The sequence below is a fragment of the Carcharodon carcharias genome, chromosome 10 (genome assembly GCF_017639515.1).
Source record: "Carcharodon carcharias isolate sCarCar2 chromosome 10, sCarCar2.pri, whole genome shotgun sequence".
Taxonomy (NCBI): domain Eukaryota; kingdom Metazoa; phylum Chordata; class Chondrichthyes; order Lamniformes; family Lamnidae; genus Carcharodon; species Carcharodon carcharias.
In genome coordinates, this window is record NC_054476.1 from 117,561,328 (window position 1) to 117,588,574 (window position 27,247).

Sequence of the window (27,247 nt, forward strand, 5' to 3'; positions counted from 1 at the left end):
TTGGATACACACATTTTTATTGCAGATTTCAGGTTAAGAGAAAAAAGCAACATGTTTAGTATCCATTATTAAAACTCAAGACTAAACTTCAACTGAAAGTATTGCAGTCACATTTTTATACAGTTTATGAATCCCTCAATACAGAAAAAGGGAAATATACCACCCAAAATGACAAGGTAATGAACCACACAGTTGCATACAAGTGTACTGTTCACATGAAACAACCAGCTATGCCGATGCTACTGACCCAACTAGAGTAGTCAAAGACAAGTCACTGTACAGGCAATTTATTAAAAATTCATTTTAATCTTTGTCTTCAAATACACTGTGAAAAAAGTACATTACATTGCATCAATGTTAAAGCACCACTAAAGCAAAAAAAGAAAAATCTTGTTCCCAGCATGCTTTCAGTAAGGCCTGTCCCGTCGCTCTGATCTGTGATCACTTCTGAAATGAAAAACAAAAACATCAACATTTTCCCCACACAAAACATTTATATTTCACTAACAGCAGTGCTTCAGCAAATTCTGTCAAAGGTCTGATTAGACAGCTATGCTTACATGACATTCAGTGATGTGAAGTTTGTCTGTCAAGTACCATGGAACGCCACAAGTTTACCATTTACAAGATACAGATACAAACAGACCAGGTTTAATTATTCACCAAAGTAAGAATCTTTTCAAGCTCATGAAATTAAAGTAAACCAGCAAGAAAGAAATAAGACGTGACACTGGCCTAATGCAGGGGTGTGTAAACAAAGTATGGGGCTGGATCTCATGAGCAGCAGTAGCCGGGGGTGGGGGGGGGGGGGGGGGGGTGGTATTGCTCACCCACTTCGTTGCAACAGTAGGCTGGCAGCAGACACACCCTGAAAGAAGCCCACCCTGCAACCATAACACCCTGCATGTGGCCTAAACAAGCAAAGAGTGGGAGTTCCACCCTTCAGAGTTTCGCAGTCCCAGAACTCAGTAGCGGACTGGAATTGCAAGGAGGCCGTGGGGTGAAAAGGCCATGGATCCCAGACAGGGAGCCCAGGGGAGTGGAGGGGAAGATGTGCAGAGGGTTCCCTACCTTTTAAACAATTTCCTTATAAAAAATAAACAGCCTGCCCATTCCAACCATATTATGGCATGAGCAGTATATTATTCCGGTCAATTGGCTTGATCACAAAATCAATTACCCATTACTTAAAAACGGTGGGCAGGATCTCGATTCCAGCACCTGCCCTCCAACTGTGTTATGGGGGCAGAGAGGGAAGGTGGTGGGCTTGCTGCCCTTCATTTTATGTGCCCCGCTGCCAAAATCACACCCAGCAGGGGGCTATAAAATCAAGCCATGGTTTCTTATTGCGTCACATTTTCGATGGACTTGGTTAAGGTTTTCCTAAATAGTTGCTTCAGGACAAGTTTGCTTATGGGATTTAACCAATGCACAATTGGTCATTTTTCTTCCATCAAAGGTAACAAATAAGTTCTATTTTAGTGCATACCTTCCTCCACCCATTTTTCCAGAGCCACCAAAACCACGATCTCCACCTCTGCCTCCACGGTATCCCCCACGGCCTCTGAAACCACCTCTTCCATGATGTTCTAAGAAAACAGAAAGAACCCTGGTTTAAAATAAAAAATCCCGGGGGGGTGAAAAACAATAAGTCTCTTGAAACACCTAGGTTTCAAATTGAAGGAAGGCGCCTGGATTGAACTGCAAGCCTCCATATTAAAAATTTAGGCATTCCAAAAGCTAAAAGCATGTTATTTTGAACTCTACTAACCATCCTGCATTACTCTGTAAAACTTGAGCCCTAGAAGTTAGTTCAGCCATGGCTCAGTTGGTGGTACTCTTGCCCCTGAATCACAAGGTTCCAGGCTCAAGCTGCAACCTAGGGCTTGAGCACAAAAATCAAGGCCAACACTCCAGTGCAGAACTACATGAGTGTTGCACTGTTGGAAGTGCCAGCTGTCGAATGAGATGTTAAACTAAGATGTTATCTGCCTGCTCAGGTGGATGGCACTATTTCAAAGAGCAGGGGAGTCATTCCCACCCTTCTGGTCAATCCCACAATCAACATCACAAAAACAAATCATTAGGTCACTCGCATTTGTTTGTGCGCAATAAATTTGTGCAGATTGGCTACACTTCAAAAGTACTTAGCTCTCGATGGTTGGTGGTTATGAAAAGCACTATACATATCTTTTTAACACTAGCTTCATGGGTTTGGGCGTGGGGTTGGAGGTGGATCCCAGGGAAAAGAGGGTGTCGGAGTGTTTTGAAGATCGAAACGGACAAAAGTTTTTTTAAAAAAGTGGATAAGGGGGAAAAACAAAACACTGGTTTCCCAACTCCAATACATACCACCGTCAGCTCTGGGAGTTTTGCACTGGTTGCATTCATTTCTCCAAGCAAAGTTGACATTACCACATGTCCTAGAAAACACAAAATTCATTGTTTACACCCAAATAACTGGGCTAAGAATTTCCAAGTACTACCTTGAATTAGTCCTAGTTATGAAATTTTTAAAAATTCTAATTCATGGTTTTCGTAAGATATGACCAAGTCAACAACTGTGGATATTATGGAAAAAGTTAAAACTCCGTTTAATGACTTACAGATTTGGGCAAGTCCAATCGTCACCTCTTGAACCACCTCCACCTTGAAAACCACGGCCACCATGTCCTCTGCCCATCTGACCTACAAAGAAGTGGCCCACAAGTCACACTTCAAACTTTTTTTTAAAAAAAATCCCAGTTTCTGCTAAATAGAAGCATTTATATACCTCCACGACCACCTCTACCACCTCGTACGAACTCTGATCGCCTTGTTGCAAAGGAAACTTTTATTATGTTTCCATGGAAATCCTTTCCTAAAAGAAACGCATTATTAGTCACTTCAGCAAAGGCAATGAATTCAAGGTTAAACAAAATCTGCATAAAGCTAAGTGGACATTTCCCCTGGTTACATTTAACTTCAGTTCTACCCAGTGTCAAACTATACTGCTGAAATCAGATGCAAGATTTTTTAAATCAAATCTCTCATTAGTATGCAACATAAATTCCCATGTCCATGTTTATAATGTAAATGTGTCAGTGACACCCTTCTGACTATGAAGGTGCTGCTATTTATGAACTGTCTATATACTGCTTCCAAAAAAAACATGGGGCAGGGCAGATGAGAAGATATATTTCTCCATGACCTCACTGCAGAAGCAGCAAATAAAGCTGTTCTTTAAAAGCAACCTTTTGTTAACTCTATTTGATGATAAAAAGGAACCAATTTGCACAATACTTCCCATTATGGAATCTCGTAACAAGAGTCAGCAGTACTATGGGGAGCTGAGTATATCATTCTCTTCTTGCTTCCAGTAAACGGCTGCAGGCTGGTCAAGGTTTTTTCCTGTCATGCTATTGCCCACTTTAGTTCTGCTACTTTCATCCTGTCATTGGGTACTTTTAAGAAATAGTTATGTCTCAGTTAATAGTAGTCACATGTTAAGTGAGTTCAAAATCCCCTGCAGGGCTTCAGAACAATCTAGGCCAACAATTAACTGCACCATGGAGGGAGTGCTACAATGTTAACAATGTTTTAAAAAAAAGCTGCAAGACTGATCAGGTGGACTGGAAGAATCTTACAGCATTAATTTGAAGAGCAGTGAATTTTCCCATTATGCAGAATATCAGTCCTTTCTTTTCATTTGCTGTTTTGTGGACGACTTGCACAATGGCCACAGTTGCCTCCATAACAGAAACAGAGTTACAAAGTGCTCTTTAAATTTGCTATCATTCCACACTTAATGCGCAGGCCACTACCACAGAAATTGGTCTATGGCCTTGTGGAAGTCAGTGGAATAAGAATTCAACATAAAAAAGGATCTTACCATCAAACCAATCAATTGCTGCTTTTGCTGATGGTGGGTCATCAAAAGACACTGTTGCTTCACCCTTAAGTTTGCCTGTAACTTTGTCAGTATAGAGGTTGATCATGGCATTTCCAGTTTTCTTATTAGTCTATTAATGAAATGAACCTCAGTAAGACAAATAAATCTGTAATCCACATCCTTCCCCAAAATGTAAAAAGACATTGCACAAACCTTAATCACACCAATCTGTTTAAAGAAATCAGCAACTTGCTCAGTTGTCACATCATCTCCAAGACCCTGAACAAAAATGGTGTTGTTATCAGAGTTGTCGTCAGAAGCTGTGGATAGGATAAAGAGACATGTTTTATAGTCTTGCAAGTCGTCCTTGTAGATGCCAGTCAAACTATTAATATAAAGCTCCAGAGCCAGAATATCAAAGACAAGTTAAAGTGCAAGGACTTTATTTTCCTGTGAAGAACATCTTCAACTCAAGCAGTACCAAATTTGAATCAATTGATTAAGGATGCTCAGAACACATGGAACTCATCACAACAAAATGGATCATACAAGTAGAGAAAGCCAAGTGCTCCCAGGATAGGGCAAAAAAAGTGTATTTTCAGAACAAGGTTCCTAGGGTGAGAAACACTGTTAAAAGCCAAGAGACCAGGGATCTCAATCTCTTCAGCAGAGCACAAGACCACACCAGAAATTACTAACATAGCAAATACACATGCTGAGTTATTAAAATTTGTACTTGCAGTCAACAAGGCATTTCATTTGAACTAGTTTTAAATTAGAATGGACAAACAGGCTCCACAATTGATTCAGGTGCATTCAAATCATGCAAATATCCAGCTAATAACTAATTGTGGCTTTTTTTTTAAAAAAGTGAATGGCAGAGACATCATTAGTCTGTAGAATATTAAAGATTGCCTACCAGGATTAGGTCCTTGTCCACGATCTCTCGAACCTGCAGAGAAGAGGACAGAGCTCTAAAACTAGTTAAGTGATTTAATGAAGACAAAACTGCACATTGTCTTACATATTAAGTAGGAACATTCATTCAGAAACAGAACCAAAATAATGTTTTCTGTTTCTTCAGGTGCTATCCAGAAATAGCTACTATTGAACTTACTCTCATTTATTTTTAGCCCAGAATTGACCTGCATACTGATATTCACAACAAGAACGTGCACTGCTTCATACTATTATATTGATTGTGTCCCAACAGTTCCCTCCTCTTAGATGCTTTTGCGTGAACAGGATTTGTTTGCTATATGAATGTACTGACATTAAGAAAGCTTCTGAAACTGATGGTTTAATGCCTAAATACAACACCCAATTGTCCTACATTAGACAGACTTTATGGCAGGCGGGCGTCAGTACACAAAACCTTAACTGATTGATCATTTACAGGTGGGAGCAATTTAATACTAAATTTTAGGTATGCAACATATGTCTAGGGCTTTATCTTTTGTGATTGATAACAGTTTCTGTCTTGATGCCATTGGTCCAGGAAGAGCAAGAGTCATTACTGTTAACTCTTACAGAAAATAGCCAGTTAAGCAAGATAGGTTGAATTACAATAATGCCAGATCCAAATACTTGTTTGGATAATGCCATTCGGCCAGCTCCTATTGCCAAATGTCATTACCTTCTTGTTTTGTAAATGTCAGCACTTGTTGAATCCATTTACTTACTGACTTAAATTTTGTGCAGATAAAGAAGTTTCACAATACAACCACACTTTTGCCAATGTAGTCAGACAAAGAAAATATTTTTTTTCATAAGCCCAGTTTATTTGCTTAAGGATTTTTCCTAGTTCTTTCTGCCCAAAATAAACTAACTACTCAAGACACTATAACCAACAACTTTCAGATTGATTTTGCAGTAGATGATTGCATAGGTATTTGGCCAAGACAATCGATTGCCCATTTTGTGATGGGGTTCATTGTCCCTCTTTTTTTAAAAAAATGGGGCCAGTTCATTTCAATGCATGATCCATTTAAATATTTTGCACGGTACCTTAAAGGAGACAACTTGAGCAACATGTGCAAGACTTTCCACACATCTGCACACACCCACAGCTTACAGGGAACACTGATGGGGACTGGAATATCAAGTCCATAATATATTTTCCAGTTAGGTTGCACATCTTTAGAATTAAAACTTGAAAGGCTGCTTTTTACCTCATTTTTCACCACCCCACACTTCCCCTCACCTCAGCCCAAACTTTGGACCAAGCATCAACATTGCCGTTTACTGAATAGAAAATCCTGAACCTTTGGCAAACTACATGCTTTAATTTCCAGATTGAATAAACTCTCAGCAGTGTATGCTGAATGCCCTCACTCAAAGTTATGAGGAAATGGTGGCTTTACGTCACAGACTTCATACAGAATTTCACGGAAACAGTTCCAATACTCTTAACTTACCACCAAAATTATTGAAGCCACCACGGTCACCACCACTGCAGAGGAAAAAAATTGAAGAAATGATGCTTTCCTCATGCCAGTTACAGGTTGAAACCAAAAGGCTTTAGCTTGACTTGATCCAAGGTATAATGAATGTTTTGACACCATTACTGCCACATGCTAGTTTACTATTAATGACATAACCAGTATATTCACAAACTCCAAAGACACAGTTTGCAAATAACTTTAACAGCAGCAAAGCTATTTACTTCAAAAATCATTCGAATGTCAAATTTTAGTGTCTAGTGTTTGTGAAAGTGCAACCGTGTTTCAAAATTTGAGTGCTACTGGAGTACACCTGCCATTTAGCCTTTAGGTGAAAGTTTCAATTTATTTAGAAAATTGGCCAGTAGACTTGACTCATTTGCTTTCAATAAGGCCAAGGCTACTAATAAAAGCTCTTTTGTAATTTATAAATTTTTGCAGCTTCAGAAACCACAGGTAGGTGTGTGCAGTGCATGAGCTTCAGTTAAGAAGTCGAGAAGTGTACTAGTTCATTCACTCTGAAACCTGTGGCACACAAAATGTAGAGAAAGTTAACAGAAAACAAGTTCAATCACCTTCAAAAGATTTATATAACCACATGCATTTAGGCTTAAGATGAAAAGTTATAGGACACATGATCGTTAGTACTAAGTATAGCTGATGTGAGCGGAACCTTTTAACAGCTGACGCAAGTCCTAGAATTTGGGTTCAAAAGCTTCACTAATTGTGCCAAAATTCATACTAATCAAACTTAAGGGGTGTGTCAAGTGTCCAAGTTATCAAAAAGTGTATTTTATATTGATAAATAAAATTTGGTATGGTGATGTGGCCTCAATGCTTTCTTTAAAATAGAAACTGAACATGTATATTCAAGAGAAATATTCAAAACTGGTGGGGGGGGGGGGTGGCGGGGTAGAAAATGGGAAAACATGTTCAGTGTAAAATTAAACTTGAATTCAACCAACCTCAGCCAAGTCAGCAATAGCAACCTTCCCCCATACTAATTCAGATGCAGCCCCAAAATATCGATTCAGAAGTAATTTTATATACTTAGTACTTGTTTTTGGCTGACTTCTAAAGTGAACTGGTAGCATCCCAGTGCTAAAGACAAGTTCAACAGTTGTTTATGCCAAGATTTATGGACTACAACAGTGTGTTGCTTGGGGATTACTCTTGAAGGTCTATGACTATTAAAATCAAAGTTCAAAGGTGTTCCAAATAGCTGATAAGTGGAAGCCAGACATATCCCTGCAAAGATAAAATCCTAGATTTAAGAGTAATTTCACTTGCATTATGAATCTAGGGTTAGTTCCTGCATTCCTTCACTTTCTCCCATTCATGATCAAGATAGGTAATAATGACAAATTCTCTCTTTTGCAGCATTTCCCAACCAAGGAAACCACAAATAAAGACTATAAGGACCATCTGGGGCCAAGTGTCCACGAGTTTAGCAAACTGCTAGCTGTGGTATTGTATTAACTGACAAATGCATCAGCTTACTAAAATGTTTAAAGCTGTCAGCCTCTAGATGTTTGGAAATAAATCCCTTTAGAAAAACAGCAACAAAAAAAAAATCCCAGTTTGGTTCCGTATAGAAACGGTAACTCTAATGTACATTTTTTTTGTAGGAGGAGATATTTTGCATCCTCTGCAAAAAACATTGCCACGGATGGTCTTAAAGCTCATCTCATAGGAACTTTGGCCTACTGCTGTGACTAGTCCTATCAGCCCTTCAAGTCTTCTCCAATAAGATGACTGATCTGGTTGTGGTCTCGACTCCACTTTACTGTCTACCCCTCATAACCCAACTCCCTTGTCTATCAAAAATCTGTCTAACTCTGCCTTGAATAAATTCAAGCCTCCGCTGCTTTGAGGAAGAGAATTCCAGATTAACAACCCTTTGAGAAAAATATTCTCCTCATCTTAGTCTTAAAACAGTAGACCTCTTATTCTTAAACTGTGTCCCTGGTTCTAGTTTCTCTCAAGTGAAAATAACCTTCTGGTATCTATCCTACCACGTCCCCACAGGATCTTACACATTTCAATAAGATCACCACTCATTCTTCTAGATTTCAAGTAAAGGCCTAATATCATTCTTCACAAGATAAGCCCCTCATCCCAGGGATGAGTCAAGTGAACCATCTCAGTACTGCTTCTAACATAATTATATCTTTTTTTTCAAATAAGGGGACCAAAACTGTACAGTGTTCTGAACATGATCTCACCAAAGCCCTATAGAGCTGCAGTACTTCATTCCCCTTGCAATAAATGCAAACCTTCCATTTGCCTTGCTAACCTGCATACTAACTTTGAAAGATTTACGTACCAGGACTCCCAGATCCCTCAAGTTCTGCAATCTCTCTCCATTTAAATAATACTGCTTTTCTATTCTTCCCGCCAAAGTGGACAAGTTCATATTTTCCCCACACTATACTCCATCTGCCAAATTCTTGCCCACTCACATAACCTGTCTAGATCCCTTTAGACTCTCTACCTCCTCTTGACAACTTACTTTCGTACCCATCTTGGTGTCATCTGCAAATTTAGCTATCACACATTCGGTCCCTTAATCTGAAACACTGCTGTAGATTGTTAATGGCAGAGGCCCCAGCATTGTTCACTGTGGCACTCCATTTGTCACAGCTTGCCAACCTGAAAAAGGCCTATTTATCCCTACTCTCTGCTTCCTGTTAGCCAACCAATTCTTCATCCATGCCAATGTTACCACCTATACCATGGAAACTTATTTTGAGTAGTAACCTTTGATGTGGCACCTTATCATGGGTCTTCTAAAAATATAAGTACACATCTACAGGTTTCTCTTTATCCACCTTGCTTCTTTCTTCTTCAAAAAAATACAATTAGTTAAATGCAATTTCCCTTTCACAACACCATGTTGACTCTGCCTGATCAAACTATGATTTTCTAAGAATCCTGCTAGGACTTTCTTAATAATGGATTCTAGCCATTTTCCTAAGACAGATGGGCCTCTAGGTTCCTACTTTCTGCCTCCTTTCTTGAATAAAGGGGTTACACTAGCTATTTTCCAATTCACTAGGACCCTTCCAGAACCTAAGGAATTTTGGAAGTTTTTAACCAATGCCCCTACTGTCTCTGCAGCCACTTCTTTTAAGAGCCTAGGATGCAGGCCACCTGATCCTGGGGACTTGTCAGCCTTTAGGTCTAATAGTTTACCCAGCACCTTTTCCCTAGTGACGGTGATTGGTTTAAGCTCCTCCCACCTGCTCACAAGTTTTCTAAGTTTTCTACAGTGAAGACACACTACCTGTTCAATGCCTCTGCCATTTATCAATTCCCCAAACTCACTTTAGAGGATCACAAGCTTTAGTTATTCTTTTCCTACATAAGTACTTGTAGAAACTCCCACTTTCTCATGACCGAATCAATTGAAAAGTAATGCACACCATTCTGAACAAATCATGTATCCACGGCTTTTCTAAATCACTACTTAATTTCCAGAATGCATTGTGCATTTCGAACAGCTATATAAATGTTCAGCTACAAAAATTAAAGCATTGTAAAATAGAACCAAATCCTTTTGACCCCTTTTCCTTGCTCCATTCATTTGTTAACAGAACTGTGAACATACTGCAATGAATATAAAAGTTACTCATTTCTTGTATAACGTGATTGCAATGAATACTTACAATTCCTTTGACTCATAGTAGTCAGAGGTGTGTACATCAGAAGGAGTATATTACTTGGAAAAAGTTGAAATTAGTTTACTCCTAAGACCTCTACTCCCTTCTCAAGCAACAGGCTAAGTCACATAAATGTGATGGCAATAAAATAAAGCAGTTATGGTCCTGTATCTTTGGACTTAAATTTAGAAAGACTTGGCAAAGATAGCAACACTATTTAAACAGAGGTAAATTTTAAAAACAAACAAAAAATTGCAATTGCCCTTTCTTAGTTACCAAAAATTAGGATGGCCAGCTGCAGAAACAAACATATAGGAACGTATGAACTTAACAGCAGGATTAGGCCATTCAGCCCCTTGAGCCTAGTCTGTCATTTGATAAGATCATGGCTGATCCGATTGTGGCCTTTATTTTCCTGTCCACCCCTTAAACTCTTTGACTCCCTTGTCAGTCAAGAATCTAGTTCAGCCTTAAAAATATTCAATGACCCTTCCTCCACTGATATGAACACACAACCATGTTTCATGCAGTTCACACAAGTCAGACAATACTAAATTAGTCTGGGAGATAAATGAAGAATTTGCAGTGGAGAGGAAAAATCAATCCCAGGGCAAATTTAACCAATGTGTTGGCCCACATTTAAAGGCAAGGAGCCAGTTTACAGAAATCATTGCTGAAGACTCTTGCATAATATTTCAAAAAGCCTGCCAAGACCAGCTAGCATTAGTATACAATCAATTTCAAGAATGGTTCTGCACCTTTCAATTTTTTAATCACTAAAATCATATTCAAAGCAAACCAGAAAAAGGTAGAAAAGTATGCCAACACCCTCCTCTTCCTCTATATCCAGGCAGTTTTGGATTCAATAACTCACTGTACTGGGTGATTCCCAAACACTTCCACAAGAGTGCATGAACAAGTTTAAACTGCATCTTAAGTCCCTGTGCTGACATACCAATAGCTGCACTTCAAAGTTTATTGTATGTGACTGAATACGGCAGCCATTTTGAAGACAGTTACATCCTACAAAAGAGATGAATGACCATATTTTTCTGGCAGCAATGGTTGAACAGAAAATTTAGCTTGGACACAAGAACTCCCTCCTTAAAATACCACCATAGTTTGAACTTACCCGAAGTACAACACCACTAACAGTGCAGCATTCACTCAGTATATTGAAATGTCACTCTAAGTTTTATACTCATGGAGGTGGAATTTGAATTTCTGACTTTTAAATGACTGTTACCAACTGACCCAAGATTATCCATGTAAGACATTTCTGGAGTGCATCTTTGTATGAAGGAACAAAAAGGTTTTTTACTGAAGGAAGCCTTGCTCTTTTGCTGCATCTACCTTAGCTTTCAGAGTTGGTGTCATTTACACAGATGGACAAAAAACCAACTCAGGAGGCTAGTCTCTAGTACCAAGCTTGAATGCTGTAACTAGCAGAAAGGTATCAATATTTATAAATGAAAAACTCAAAAGTGTTTTAAAAACCTGATAAGACAGGCATATCAGAATAGATATGCTGACAGAGTGCTTCAGAAAGCTAAATAAAGTTAGTAATATTACCCGAAACATAACCACATGAATCTGTGAACAGAATTAAAGCAAATTACTACATTGTTGCCCAAGCAGAGAAATAATTTAGGTTGCAACCTGAACAAAGGAAGTTGGAAGAATAGTTCACTTTGCACTTATTCAAAGGTTCAGTTCATGTCATGTTCACTGAGAAAAACAATTATTCATTTTATCCTTAAAAGCAATTTTAAGTGAATGGGAGTAGAAACTAGACAGGATCTGGGATTTGTAAGCTGCAAGTCATAATGGCAGGCTCTTCCATTTGTACAGCCTAGCCTATCCTAAATTTCAACATAAAATTCAATGTGAAGTTTTCCACTTACTCGACTGCAACACTTAAATGCTATGAAAATGAATGCATTTCATTTAGGACACTATTCAGCTCAAACGACAATAGGAGCATTACTGGTTAACAGCCTGCATATATACCAAACTGGACAGATCAATTTGTGGTTGAAAAGCAGTCTAAATAACCATAACAGCTATGATAATAACCATACCTATAATTCAGGGTGTCATAGTTCTTAACTATGAAATAAGTCTAGGTAAAAATGAATCAGCATATGTAAACGCTGACATGATCTATTAAAATTTCAAACCTAAGGTTTTCCATTAAATTTATTACTGCTGCCTACATTCAATTACTTGCACAATATGCAGTAGCAAAGATTTAGTGAAGCTTTTCCAGCCAATTTAGAAAACATTTCTCTTACTTCTGAATGGTTTAAACATCACTTGGCTTTTAAATCGGGAAGTTGAATAAAAGGTACAGTGCATACAGAAATTAACTCCCATGTGCAGGTTACATGGATTGTGTTGAGTTGTAACTGACAGGCATAGAAGTTTGTAATTAAGCATAATGAAGAAGCACGTACCCCATTCTACCACGTCCACCTCTACTATCACCGTCAAAGCCACTATGACCATATCCTCCACGGCCTCTACCCCCATTACCCTGCGATCTGCCAAAATTCCGACTGTCATCTCCAAATTTACTCCTGCCAGCTCTATCCTGTTCATAGTCATCTTTGGGTGGGGTGGGGTGCGTGAGTGGGAGAAAGAAGGGAAAAAAATTGGTTATTAGCAATTGTTACTTCAATCATCTCCAGTTAAACTTTGCTTTTTTTCTTAAAAAGATACTTATTCTCACTTGCAGAAGCTTCTGTTGTTCAAACTTAAAGCTTTGCTAATTTGTCAAATTGACTTCCTAGATCAGCAGTTAGATGGCCTCTAAACTTGGAGATGCTTCATCTATCTCTTCCTCCACCCTCAATAGAATATCTTGATTGGCCAGTTAAAGTAATGAAAATTTGCAAATATTCACTATATTATATTTCATTCTCTATGGCTCTCCCATATCCACATCGTATTGGACTGGTATGTTAAACCAATGCTTCCACAGCTACCCACCATCCTTACCTCCTGAGCTCTGTTGGCCATAGTTGTCATGAGGTGGATGATACGAAGTTGGGTGGCTGTAACTTGGTTGGCTTGGCTGGGTACTATATTGTGTCTCAGACTTTGAGCCATAGCTGTAAGAGAAGTAGTTATTAAATGGACTATCCAATGTTTTCCTTAGTAAACGACCAAGGTTTTTCTGGTAGTCATAGGCACTGTAGGTATTACTGTGTTCACTGCTCCTGGCTGAGGGAAGAGTGGCTCAAGCATTCAGAGACTATCCAGTGGTTAGCTCAGGATTCAGGGCAGCTAGTGGGTCATGATTTACAGAGCCTCACAGCATCCATTCATGGAGCCTTTAGTATTATGCTCCATAACCTTCCTATTATTGACCAAGGCGGGGCGGGGGAGAAAAGAATCAATTGCCCAATTTGGTCTCAGGAACCAATATAATGGCAGATAATGCCAGTTGGCAAGACAGAACTCAAGATCCAGTACATGTTGAGGCACCAGGCAAATGTAAAGCAATGGCCCTCTGGTGAATACCACATCGCTGATGTAGGAACAGCATAGATAATTTGGAATTTTAAAATGATGCCACACTAAATATACAGGAAATAAGAAGTCTCAATTGTATGCAGAACAAGATGCACATCAACTTTTGCTTATAAAAATTTCAATGCCATTTACATTATATTCATAAAGAGTTCAGAAGTTACAGATGCAGTCCTGTCCCTTGAGGAACCTGTGCGTGAATGGTAAAAACTGAAAAAAACTTATGTAGTCAACATGGCATTGGGAGCAAGATTCTGCAGTTTGGTATGACAAAAAAGCCAGGAGCAAGCGAAACAGAGAAAGGCAATGCTGTATGTTCCTTTTCTGGGAACCAAACAATAGGTCACCAGGGCCCCAAGGGCAAGGCTATGACGGAATAAAGTCGCATTAGCTTGGTATCAGTGGAGTCTGAATTGAAGTGGAAACTGCCTGCTCCACAGCCTAGTATCAAGTATTTCTTTAATGGATTTTATCAATTCAGCTTATAACATGAATTATGGTATGTCAGATGATTTGAAAGCAGAAACAGGTACAATCAGCACAGCAGGGGTGGGGTATTGCTGCAAAAGGTGCCACTATACAACTAATGTGTATGTGCAAATTCAGGGTTGTCGTGGATAGGAGCACTCTGCACCCAAATACATTATGTGTACTTCAACAATGGTCATGCAATAGTTGCAGGATGAAGGTTTACTTACCGTTTTTGAGTTCTTGTGCTGCAGCTGTTCACAAAGTGGAAGTCGGGATTGGGAGGACCAGGGCTCGGAGTCAATCCCATGTTACAATAAGTCAATCAGGGGTAAGTAGAATAAATTTGCCTAGGCTAAAATAAATTTAGTTATATAAGTGTGGCATTAAATGGTACAGGAAGTTGGCAAGGCATGCGCTATATACAATCTTGTTATGTATACAAGTAATCCTCCAATGCTGTTGCTCACGGTGACTTGGGATGTGGCAAAGGCTGTGCGCTGTACATGTGATCTTGGGATCTGACCGGAGAAGCAAGGGTCATGTGATTCAGTGATGTTAGATGATGGTCCAGGAGAGGGTGGCAGGAACAAAGAGCGTTGTAATTTGCAAATACAGAGCACTGGGTGTGAAAATTCTTAGGGGTGGAGAAGAGAAGGGAAAAGACATCTGCTCACAAGAAAAAACCTCTTTCCCATGGCAAAGCTAAAATCAGTGAAGCACTTTCGGATGAGGCAACATTCCCCAAAAGAACTCTCTACTAGCTGAGGGACTGTCCTACGCTAAAAATCATTCATGGTTCCAGCTGGTGGGATAAATGGAAAGGCTGATCATACCCTAGGGTGCACAGTGCCACTACCTTGAAGACAAGAGCTGGGAGAACTCCAAAAATATGGCCATCATAGGCAAATATGATTTAAATGACAGCCAAATGCAACAAAATAGCATGATGAGGTATTAAAGACAATCATTTTAATTCACAATTATTAATAGATCAAGGCCAGTATGTGATTTTTTTTTTAAAAACCAAGCCAGACCAGAAGCCTGAAGAGGACCAAATATTATATTCATGACTGAAAAGCAATACATTCCACACAATTAATACTTTAAATAGAATTCAATATTTTTGAATTATTGGGACATTACCTGCTAGGGGAATCTGAATGCTGCCCATAACTTCCATACAATTGTTGCTGTCCATAAGTATTATGGGAACTCTCACTTCCATAGCTATGTCCACTCTGCCGGTAGCCTGGTGTGGAGGATTGAGAGTTCAACCCTGTAAAATAGAAAATGCAATTTACATTTATATAGCTGCCTTTTAAAAGAAAGCTACAATTCAGACAAAAACCATGATATACCTGACTGTGCTTGTCCATAACTTGAACCATACCCACTTTGGCCTTGTCCATATCCAGAAGCATCACCAGACTGCTCATATCCACCATAACCCTTAGCAGAGAGATGTACATTAGTTACAAAACTGTGTCAATTATACATACCCACCCCAAACACAGACACTTCCTTCCCAAAAAAAGGTATTTTGGTGAGGAAAAATATAATTTCCACATTCGCTATGTACTTAATACTAGTACATTAGCATTTGATTTACTAATTGAAAAAGAGTCCATCTCTAACCCTCTTTCCCATGTGCATCTATCTCATAACTGCTATTAGGGAAAGCAGATCAGTACACAGAAGACAGACATTTACACAAGTTCTCAAAAATTTCTAGGTTCTGACAAACGGTCACAGATCTGAAACGCAATCTGGTTCTTTTCTCCAGACGCTATCTGACTTTGTGTGCTTCCAGCATTTTCTACTCAGATTATCAGCATCAGTAGCACTTTTCTTAAATGGCAAAGATTTATAACTAGGTACATGATATAAAGATATACACAGCATATGGAGTTCAAAGCTCAGCATAGGGTCAGAAAGAGAAATGCTATGTGCTCACAGAGAGCTTAAGGCTGAGTGCAATAATGCAATATCTGCAAGTTGCCATGTTTCACAAGTTCAGAAAAAAAAGGTAGAAATAAATTTTGGTACAAAATATGCCATATTTGACAGATGTTACAGGAATCTGCTGTAGCATGCTGTTGTGCAGTCCTAGATCAGTACTAGCCTTTGGAAGTGCCACTTGTGGGCTTGAATACCCTCACATGTGGCTCTCAGCACAATTGCTGCGCTCGATGTCTTTCCTCTTCCACCTGGAAAGAACGAGTAATGCTAATGCATTAGGAAGCACAATGCACTATGGAGCTTTAAATCTTTTTACTATCCAGTCTGTAGCTGACCTCCATTTAATTACTCAAAGACAGAGCAGCGAATTCAGGATTTCAACACTTAAGTGTGCTAGTTTCAGCTATTTAATTTGTGGTACAATATGTTCAAGCATTCCTGAAAGCAGCCATTAGGCAAGGCATTTTAGGACTGCAGCTGACAAGCAGCTAGTGAATTTGTCTAAAGGAAGGATTAGGAATGAGAACAAGTCTGCCAAACTATTCAAACATCAATGAAGAGAGGGAAAAGGATGGGAAAGATTCAAAGCAGAAAACTGCTCTATTCAAGGTAGCTCGCTTTTCACAACTCATTCATTCAATAGTCAGGACATCAAAAAGAACCCTTCTAATTGGATCAATCTTTATTTGATTCTAGAGCAGCAAGTCTCTTTTGTGGCATTTAACAAGAGTGTCAGAATCAAGAGAGAGGGTTTGGACAAATCCATCCTCCGCTCTGAAATATCAAGACTCAAAACACTATTTAGTGTTATTCTGACAAACATTTATTGCAAGTTATTGCAGAAAAGGTTCAACGTAAGGAGTGGAGAGGGAATGCATTCTACATAAATAGACATTTTTGCACAACTAAGTTCATTTGTCAGTTTTTTGTATTTGACAACTAAAATTGTTCAATCGGTCATTTTCTAGATAGTTGGGGTGGGGTGGGGAGGGGGTCCCAACTAAAACTTTAGAAAACATTGTGTAATAAAATTTAAGCTCACTCTGCACTGAAAAGGTTTGCTGCGCACAATACATTGTTTAGTGTTACTTGTGACTTAAAAGTAAACAGTTAAGCCTTACAATTGTGTCACTGCTACTTTTCAGAGAAGTGGGTAGGGGTGTAGCTAATAAGGAATAGGATGTGGCAAAAGACAATGGCAATTATAAACCTGCAGGATAGACATGCAATTGGCATGTGAATTTCATGACAAAAGCATGAGCTGGTACACTTTGGTAGAAGAATAAAGAGACCTCATACTCCTTGGGAAAATGGGATGAAGGAGCAAAGAGATCTCGGGATAGTGGCCCACCCCCCCACCCCAAGAGATGGTATGACATTTTGTACGTTATGAAAGTGTATGATGGGGAAGATAAAGACGGTTGCACTCGAGACCAAAACTAGGTGCCACAAATAGAAGATAGTCTCAAATAAATCTAATAGGGAATTCAGGAGAAACCACCCAAAGTGGTTAGATTGTGGAACTCCATACCACAAGGAGCAACTGAGACCAATAGCACAAATGCATTTAAAGGGAAGCTAGACAAATACTGGAAAGAAAAGAATAGGAGGCTCATGTGAAATAAACAAGCATGGATCAATTGAGCTAAATGTTCTATTTCCATGTTATTCATTCTATGTAAAAACAGTGGAAGAATAAACCACTGCCTTCTGTTGTTTTATTCAACTATTGGCTGAAAATAAGGAAGATCACAGGAACACAGAATAAACCCACGAAGTTGAAAGTGAACTCCTGGGCACACTACAAATCTACCCAGAAACATATGGGCAAGTGACAGCACCCCCAGACAAGAGTTCAGGATTAAGGGGAATGATGAGGCTTTTTAATTACCCAAAAGGGCAAGAATGAGCAGCAGACCTGACATGCTCAGTTTAAAGTATAAACAATGGCTAAGAGACTTAACTTGGAGGAGGTAGAATCAAGGAAACATTAATTTATGTTAAGGGTTGAAATAACATGAACAAGAGAAAATGTTCTTAAGGTTTACTTCCAAACTCAAAAATATTTCCCTGTGGAAACAATTTATGATTAGAATACAAGGTAAAAATGTAACATTCTACAGGGCTATCTGACAATTAGGTACTCGTTAAGGTATTTCAGATTTCTTCCATTATTGAACCTAGTCAATAGGAGAGCAATGGCAACTTGTAAAAATGACTACTGCTACTATCAAATGTGGTTACCTTAAAGGCTCAGAACATCCAACATGTACCAACTACAGCAAACTTTGGGGGGGGGGGGGAGGACAAAATTTAGAACACGATAGTAGCCCAAAGAGGTTTAAATGTCAAGCAGAATGAATGTGAAGAGATCTGTAAAGCTGTTCTGCACATCTCCCAGATGACAATTGTAGTTCACTCCTGCATTAAAAATTTCTTCACTTGCCAGAAAGTGCTACAAGTTATGCTAAGACGACACAGGAAGCTGGAATGCAAATTAAAACGTTCTGGGTTTTAGAAGTAGGAAAGCAACAAAAAGGAGAAATAGCTTGAAAATGCAACTAAACAAGTTATTGTACATGCTTCTAACAAGAGAGTTAAAGAGAAATAGATACTTCACGAAAAATTGGGATAAATAAATCTCATGTCACCCAGGCTCAAAAAATCAAATCTATGCAAGCTGATAGAGTTGTTAAAAATTGAGAAAGATTGGAACCAGGGTGACAAGGATTAAATTTCATCCAATCATTTCAACCTATGAAGATTTTATTATGAGTGCATCTGGGTGCCTTTGAAGCATGATCAACTCAAGTTACACCACTTAACTTCTGGTTGCAATTAGACACTGGGTGTTAAGCAACCAAATAGCAAGCTAAAAATCATTGGCAATCACAAAGCAAGAGGACCTTCTAAAATAGAGATGGGCCTGAAGTAAATACATGAATAAACTAGATTATTTAGTACTGGGTGGTTCAAGATGGATAAAATATCGAAGTGGTCAACAAATGCAAGAGGTATTTTCACATTCTGCCAAGCCATTAACAAAAATAAAACTAATATGCTGACTGCAGCGATTATTACTTTTGTCAACAGCACTACACCGATGAAAGATGGATTTTGTAGCAAGAACACTGGGGCAAGGAGATGTTATTACAGATGTTGGCTGAAAACAATGACTAATGACAGGCAGTGCTTGAAATTGCACAAGGAATTTCATTGCAGTTGGTGTCAAAAATCAATATTAGTCTCCAGATGGAGAAAGATTATAGGACAGACAATAACTAGACACCTGCAGAAATTGTTTCAGTTACTTTAAAGACAGTATTGAAACTTGCTGCAAACTCCCAAAATTTTAAGAGTTTGTCATCCTTGTCTGAGTGATGGTACTTGAGTCAAAGTTGTAGGTTAAAGCTCCATTCAACACTAGCAAATAATAGGCTGACATCAGTGTAGTACAGCACTGTGAAGTCATATCTTAGAAGAGATGACAGACTGAGGCTTCATCGGTTTAGCAGGAGCAAAATATTCCATGCCAGGAAGAGCTGTGGAGTTCCCCTGGTGTGATATATCAATCCCTCAAAAATATGACTAAAACGTGTATCCTGGTTATATATTTTTTTTTGCAGTTTTCCCACAGTTGGCTGTTTCCCTACATTACAACAGTGACTATATATCAAAAGCACTTATTCCCATCTGGAATTAAACCAGTTTCAGTGGTTGAGGATTTATCTTGTCTCAAATTGTAGGGCTCATTTCCAGAGTTGGTAATTGAGGCAGAAATGTTAATGTGTAGAATTAGATTAGATGGGGGTGTGAGTGGGAGGTGAAGGGATATTTACTCCTGTAGTGGGGTAAACTGGAACATGAACCGGTTGGCCCAAATGGACACAAGGATTACTGAGATACAAAACTGTGTCACTAAACCTTGCATTTATATAGCATCTTTAAATAGCAGAAAGTCCCAGGGCATTCACAGAAACATTAAACAAAATTTGATACCAAACCAATCAAGCAGATATTAGGAAAATGCAACCAAAAATTCAGTTAGAGCTGAGTTTTAAAGAACATCTTTTAAAAAAAGGAGGAAAAAAGATAGAGTTGTTTAGGAGGCAAGTTCTAGAACTTGGGGCCCAAGTAGCTCAAGGTATGACTGCCAACATTGGTGATGGAAAGGAGGTTTGTACAAGAGGCCAGAACTGGAGAGCAGAGATCTCAGAAGGTTGTAAACTGGAGATTAGGGAGAGGAGAGGTCATGGGAGAATTTGAACACAATGAGAACTTTAAATTTGAGGCAGTCGGACCAGGATACAATGAAGGTCAGCAAGCACAAGATGATGAGTGAATGGGACTTTTTGCAAGTTAGAATATGGGAAAAATTTTGATTAAGCTGAAGGTTAGAGGAAGGCAGGCAAGAGGACAACCTGAATATTGCAATAGTCGAGGCTGGTAGTAACAAAGGCATGGATGTCGATTTCAGCACTTGTAGGAGAGTATAACAAAAAAGGTGACAGTGTCATAAAAAATATGCAACAGGAAATATGGCTACCAATATCAAGCATCTAGACAAGATTTTAATAGTCAGGTATGGCTAAACCAAGATAGAGATTTAAAACTGCTATTCACAAGCCATTGGAAAGCCCATAATTTACTAAACACATTAGATACTTTATACAATATTAACACATTGGGCATATTCAGACAACGTGATTAATTAATTTTACTAATGACAATCTAATCTCAATGTTAGATCAAATACCTAACAACTATGGCCAGTGCTCAAACTGAATTGAGATCAGAATAAAACCTGCTATAACAACTGTAAATATCACATGTGTAGTTTCTTAATTAACATCATTTTGGTCATTAACAGCATTAATGTAGGGCAGCACAGCAAAACCACATCAATAACTCTCTTCAATGTTGTCCTGATGCCAAGCAGGGGAAAAAAAAACTTAGCAGCTGCTTTCACAGCAGCACCTGAAAACAACAGGTTGTCTGGTTAACAGATAGTGACGAGGGGGAGAAAAAGTTATCTTGGGAAGGTTGTTAACTTGCTTCGCAAGAAGGCATCAGAAAAACTAGAGATAGCTGAACCTATCCAATAAGGGTACATATACCAACAAAAAGGATAGTCAATCCCCTAGCTCAGAAACAGATTCAAAGAGACAAGACACCAGGAATGTTTGTGTCGGCATTAATTGGAATAGTTTGAGTTTAACCCAAGAAAGATTGCTCCACAATTCTTTGCTTTATCAAAAATATAATTCACCTTCTCACCCCACCCCCATTTACACATACGAGTTTAAATATTTAACGAAAATAAGCTTGGTTTCCAGTGCTCACTAAATGTCAGTACAGCATTTGGAAGTATCATCGGGAAGCTATTCCCAGATTTCCACTGCAACATTTATAGACTGAAAGTTTAACTTTCAGAAAAATTATAGAATCAATTTTGTTTAGAGCCACCACCTCAGGTTCCCATTAAATCTTAAGCACTTAATATTGACATTCTAGGTCCATCTTACAGGAGGGTGGGCAGTAAACTAACTTTTATCCAAGTCAAATTACTTACATGAAAAATACAAACAGTATTAGAAAAATGTTCAATAGCCTTCATTACAAGGCTGTTTATAATATGGCCACTAGCCATGGCCTCCACGTAGCTCTTAAACCCAAGTCATTTAGCTTAACACACCTGTGCAGCATGCCCATAACTTTGGCCTGACTGTGCACCATAGGCTCCATAGCTGCAAAGAGAGAAAAATGTTTAAATACCAAAAAAGACATGATCACAGTTTACAGATTTCCATTCCAACAAATTGGGCTGTAATCACAGTCACTAGAAATAAGCAATTGTAAGACTTCAGGTATATGAGGGCATTCAATGTTGTAGCAAAAGACTATTCAACGGTTAAACCAAGCTCTCTCCCTCCATGAGATTGCTATATAGCCCACTAAGTATGGAGCATTTCAGAATGCATGAAAAGTTACAAGTATTATGTATTACTAACTGAATTAGTATATATTACTAACTGAAGACCCAATTCATTTAACTCCACCATCTATACCGTTCTCAGGACAACTGTAATAGTTTACATCCAGTCTTCAAAAAGGGAAATGCCTTCTGTGAGTCACCTTTAAATTATTGAAAGGTGACGCCTTAATTGTAGGGTCCAACAATTTAACCCAACATCCGATTTTAGTTCACAATTTACAAATCAGGATTAAAATGATTATTCGATGACACCGCACCCAAGTTGCAAAGTTACACAATAAACCTGCTGCTTAAAAAGCTGCAGAACTCACTTATTCTTATCAATTTACAATTACCTGGCTATTTACAATTGTCTAATGTCGCCTTTCATCAAAGCATCAGATTTACAAAAGGCAAGAACCCAACTGAATGAGTACTGGCTCACTGGTACAGTTGTATTTAGTGATGACAAGCAGGTTCCCCTCCAAGCCACACACCATTGTGGGTCAGAACAATATCGCTGCTCCTTCACCGTCACGGGTCAAAACCCTGGAACTCCCTAACAGCACTGCAGGTGTACCTACATCACATGGATTGCAGTGGTTCAAGGTGCCAGCTCACCACCATCTTCTCAAGGGAAATTAGGGGCAATGGGCAACAAATGCTGGCCTAGCCAGTGACACCCATATCCTGTGAAAGAATTTTGTAAACTGAAATACACCAAGTATTAAACATACAGTCCAGTCAGGGGTGAAGACAAATAGCCAGATTAACATTCTAGGTTTATAACCTGGAGAGAATTCTAACAAAGAAACCACATCAGAACTATTTAAAATTGAAAACAAAGAGCTGGAAAAACTCTGTAGGTCTGGCAGTATCGGCGGAGAGGGAAACAGTTAACTCTTCTTCGGAACACTAAAAAGCCATCTGAAGAAGAGTCATACTGGACACAAAACGTCAGCTGTTTCTCTCTCCACAGGTGCTGCCAGCCTGCTGAATCTTTCTCACACTTTGTTTTTAAATTTCAGATTTCTAGCATCCGCAGTATTTACTTATTTTCATCAGAATTTGCAAAAAAGACAAGTTCTCTGTATTTCTAGCATTTTCTTACTTTCAAATTTCTAGATAACTGGTCCCTCTAACTCCTGACATGTATGCATACATACCTTTGTGCTTGAGCTCCAGGCTGGCTGTAATTTCCATAATCTGTAAATTTAAAAAAAAATGAAAAAAATCAGTGACTGCTTCTGCAACCTGCCAACACATTCCAACCTTGCTCACTTCAAAGATTCAGCTAAAAGAGGTTTAGAAAGATGGTACAGAACTAGTTACCTTTACCCCAATTTAGAGTACTCATAAAGTGAAGTTCACCGAGAAATATTGAGGTTAAAATAGCTCTTAGTTTGTGCTGCTTGGATCTTCCAACTGTACCCAAATAGAAGTGAGTGTGAATCAATCAACTTTATAGGTCTTTCTGTTAGTTATATCAATAATTTGGTTCTGGGAATTAAATGTAATATTTCAAGTTTGCAGATAACACAAAACTAGGTGGAAGTGAGAGTTGTGAGTAGGATGTAAAGATGCTTCAAGAAGATTCCGAGAGGCTAAGCGAGTGGAAAAAAATTTGGCAGATGGAAAACAATGTGAAGAAATGTGAGGTTATCCATTTGAGAAAAACAGAAGCACAGTATTTCTTAAATGATGAGGGGCCGGGAAGTGTTGAACTTCAAAGGGACTTGGATGTCCTTATCCACAAGTCACTGAAAGCAAACATGCAGGTACAGCAAGCAATTAAAGCAGCAAATGGTACATAGGCCTTTATTACAAGAGGATTTGAGTAAAGCAATAAACATAACTTACTGCAATTATATAAAGCCTTGGTGAGACTGCACCTATGTGCAGTTTTGGTCTCCTTACCCAAGGAAACTCCCTCTATGGCAAATATATGTTTCAAACTAATCCTGCGTTGGAGGAATTGTCCCACGAGGAACAATTAAATAGACTGGGCCTTTATTCTCTGAAGTTTAAAAGAATAAAGGGGATCTCATACAAATTTGTTTTAAAAACAAGGCTTGACAGGGTAGATGCGGGAAGGATATTTCCCCTGACTTGGGGAGGAGGGGTGAGGGGGTTTAGAACCAGGGGACAGTCTCAGAACAAGGGGCAGGCCATTTAGGGCTGAGATGAAGAGCAATTTTTTCAGAGGGTAGTAAATCTTTGGAATTGTCTACCCCGGAGGGCTGTGGAAGCTCAATCATTGAGTATATTCAAGACTGAGATCAAAAGATTTCTACATATTAAAAACAAGGGATACAGAGATTGTACAGAAAAATGGTGTTGAAGTAGATGATCAGCCATGATCTCATTGAATGGATTTGAAGGGCTGAACAGCCTACTTCTGCTCCTAGTTCTTATGGTGTCAAATGACAACATGCAAATAACCATGGTACAAATTCCCTTGATTTTAAAGCAACTGACTTAATGGACATGGCATAAAAATGGCAGCTGTCTCAACTACAAAGTAATTATGCTGAATAAAAATTACAAGCAGAGATGCTCCATCAGCTGTCATTATAAGAATGATTAAATAAACACCTTTAAAAACAAGCACTCCAGCCTCGAATCCTTTGGCCCATTTAATTGCCGGTACTCCCATCCAACAAACATCATAAGCTATATATGATAGCATTTGATGTATTAGGGTACATATTCTTATGCACAGTGCAGCTGTCCTTTTCATTTAGAAATTCTGAAAACAAGCACCCTTGAGTCAGCTCACTCATCCTGACAAATTCAAATCCATAATTTTGCTGCCAGTATAGGAGCCAGATTTACTACTATAATCACTTCAATCTCAGAATTCAAAATAAACACTAGCATAAAAACATGTTAACTAGTCAATATTTCAAATTATCAAAGTAGACTCTGACAATTGCACTGATATTATGTTGGCAAGATAGTAATTAATAGTCAACATGGGCATTATCGCATCACAAAAGCAGGTCATCTGGCTCAGCCATTGGGTACCAAGTGTTTTGCTCCACAGGCTATCCAGCCGTACCCCATTATTCTGCTTGTTCTGTTTCTTATAATATTCTTTTCAAGCAACTGTCCAATTTCCTTTTGAAATAATTGAGACACTTGTTGAGAATTTCCACATTCTATTTACCCTTTACATGAAGATACATTTGAAATCTGAATTTACTGTGATGATCTTAAATGCGCCTTCCATTAATTACCACCTCATGTGAAATGACTTCATGTTTAATCCTTCATAATGTTGAAGGCTTCCAGGTGGTTAAGTTTTAGTTTTCACATATCATGTCAGACCCAACATCTCAAGCCTAACAACCAGAACGCCTCATCCCTATAACAAATTCTATGCTGAAACCGTTGTTCCTTTTTATATCCTTCCTATAAGATGCTGTCCCAAACTGTACGATCCCCAACTATAGAATTGTACAAGTTCAACATTATCTCACTGCTTTTACATTGTACAAATCAACATACAAAAGAGGACCTGTATCTTAAATAGCCCTATTTGCATTGCCACCTTAATAGCTAGTGTATTTATAAACTAATACCCCTCTATTCCCCAATTATTTAAAATTTGACAAGGTACAGTCTTTCCTATTAATTTTCAATGTTTATTATTTCAGATTTCAAGTGCATTTATCACTTGTGCCCATTAGTCGAAGTCTTTGTTATCATAATTTATCGCCCCCAACTTAATCTTCAGTTAGGGTCTGCCCAATTAGAGATCAAGTACATGATGCATCTATAAGGGCCTGCTCAAATTCTAGAGAAGCTTGTACAATAAACACTTGTTTCAGTTTTAATCCAGGAAGCATGCAACCCAGAAATTCAAGAGCAGCTGCTACCTCTGGCAGAGAGTACAGTAACAAGACTTCTCCAAGAGTCAAATTTGATGCAAAAAGTACCACTCCAAATCAAATCGATTCGAAGTGAACACAAAGTGAACCACTTATTTTCGCCCGTTACAATGAGAATACAATTTTTAAATAGCAATACTCAAGATTTCACTGAATCTGTTACCTTAATCTGTAGAAGGCATGCAAATATATAAAAGCGTATTCAGTCGCGCACGGGCAGGTTAGATACAAAACTCTGCTTATGAATAGATGGAAGCAGTTTGAGTAGGGATGGGGGGGTGGTGTTGAAGGGTGCTTGTTGCCTCCCGTCTAATAAATGGGGGGGTGGCGGGAAGAGGTTGATTTTGGGGGGCAGGGGGCGGCCTTCCCGCCCGTCCCAAAGCCGCTCCTCAAAATGGCGGCTGAATGCCCGGGACATTTGGAACTGCGTCACGCTGCCCCCCCCAGGCCGGAGTGTCAGAGCATCGGGATAGAAACCGTAAACCCTCCCCGACCTCCCTTCACAAGCCAGACTAGCCACCTCACCGCGACGCCCTGGGGGGTAAGCGAGCGAGCGGCCTCAAGGCCTCGTCGTCACTTGACCTCCCATCCCCTTCCCGCCCCGTCCCCTCCGCCAAAAGCGGGCTCCGGGCAGCCTAGGCCAGGTGCGCTGCCTGGTTATTAAGATTCCGCGGCTGGGCCGAGCCGGTCGGTGTGTTTGGTTGAGAGGCGGAGGCGAGTCCGCCGCTGCAAACCGGGCCTTGGAGGCCGGGGATGGCGAAAGGCCGCCGATCGGGGGGGGGGGGGGGGGGCGCAGCCGCACTATCCCGCCTCTGCTCCCGTCACCGTTGAGGCGCTCTCTCCCCGGCCCGCTGCCTCCCTCCCCCTCGGAGAGCGCTTACCGGACATGCTGCTGCCTGTGCTGACCACCGCTTCCCCCGCCTCACTCACTCCCTCCAGCCGACTGATTGAGCGGCTAATGGCGGCCTGGGGACACACCAACTCCCGCCAGCTACAGGGGGGAACTCAACCTAGCAGGCGATCACGAAAACGATCAAAATCCGACTAATTGAACCAGAAACATTCCATACGGAGAAAACACGGCCTAATAGCCCGTAGACCTCCGATAAAGCCGGATAACTACTCGTTAAGACAGTAAACGGACGCAACGTATTTAATGTCCCTGCTCCCTCCCCCCATGGTGAGGTGGTAGTTCCCGGCCTGACCCAGTTCTGGAACCGGTCGGGACCGGTTAGTGAGGGGAGCACGTGACTCATTGACAACTTCCCACCTCTGGGTCATTGACTGGGCCAAGTGGACATGTAGTAAGATTCATTTAAGAAGTGTCTGCTCACCTTGGCTCCATTTACGCCGGTGAGTGCCTCATCCTCCGGGGGTATTTCAACTGTGCTCTCTTGGGGAGGGGCCACCTCGGCAGCCTATGGCTTGGTGGGCGGCTGGCA

General features: G+C 39.7%; 1 protein-coding gene across 4 annotated transcripts; it reads right to left on the bottom strand.

Moving 5' to 3' along the window:
- Positions 1 to 26,849, bottom strand: LOC121283092 (RNA-binding protein FUS-like). 4 transcript variants are annotated; one of them, XM_041197188.1, is made up of 17 exons: positions 25,969 to 26,060; positions 23,079 to 23,118; positions 21,634 to 21,685; positions 15,338 to 15,428; positions 15,123 to 15,255; positions 14,207 to 14,331; positions 12,975 to 13,087; positions 12,431 to 12,581; positions 6,289 to 6,323; positions 4,791 to 4,823; positions 4,085 to 4,191; positions 3,872 to 4,001; positions 2,774 to 2,860; positions 2,607 to 2,688; positions 2,353 to 2,423; positions 1,490 to 1,589; positions 1 to 447 (listed from the first exon to the last, which is right to left on the bottom strand). In XM_041197188.1, exons 6-17 carry the CDS (start codon positions 14,284 to 14,286, stop codon positions 408 to 410), a joined length of 1,029 nt encoding a protein of 342 aa, XP_041053122.1. In that variant the 5' UTR covers positions 14,287 to 14,331; positions 15,123 to 15,255; positions 15,338 to 15,428; positions 21,634 to 21,685; positions 23,079 to 23,118; positions 25,969 to 26,060; the 3' UTR covers positions 1 to 407. The 4 variants fall into 4 exon arrangements, with proteins under 4 accessions (XP_041053122.1, XP_041053120.1, XP_041053123.1 ...); XM_041197186.1 differs by lacking the exons at positions 14,207 to 14,331; positions 25,969 to 26,060 and adding an exon at positions 26,687 to 26,849; XM_041197189.1 differs by lacking the exons at positions 15,338 to 15,428; positions 25,969 to 26,060 and adding an exon at positions 26,687 to 26,746.
- Positions 26,850 to 27,247: the final 398 nt, after the last annotated feature.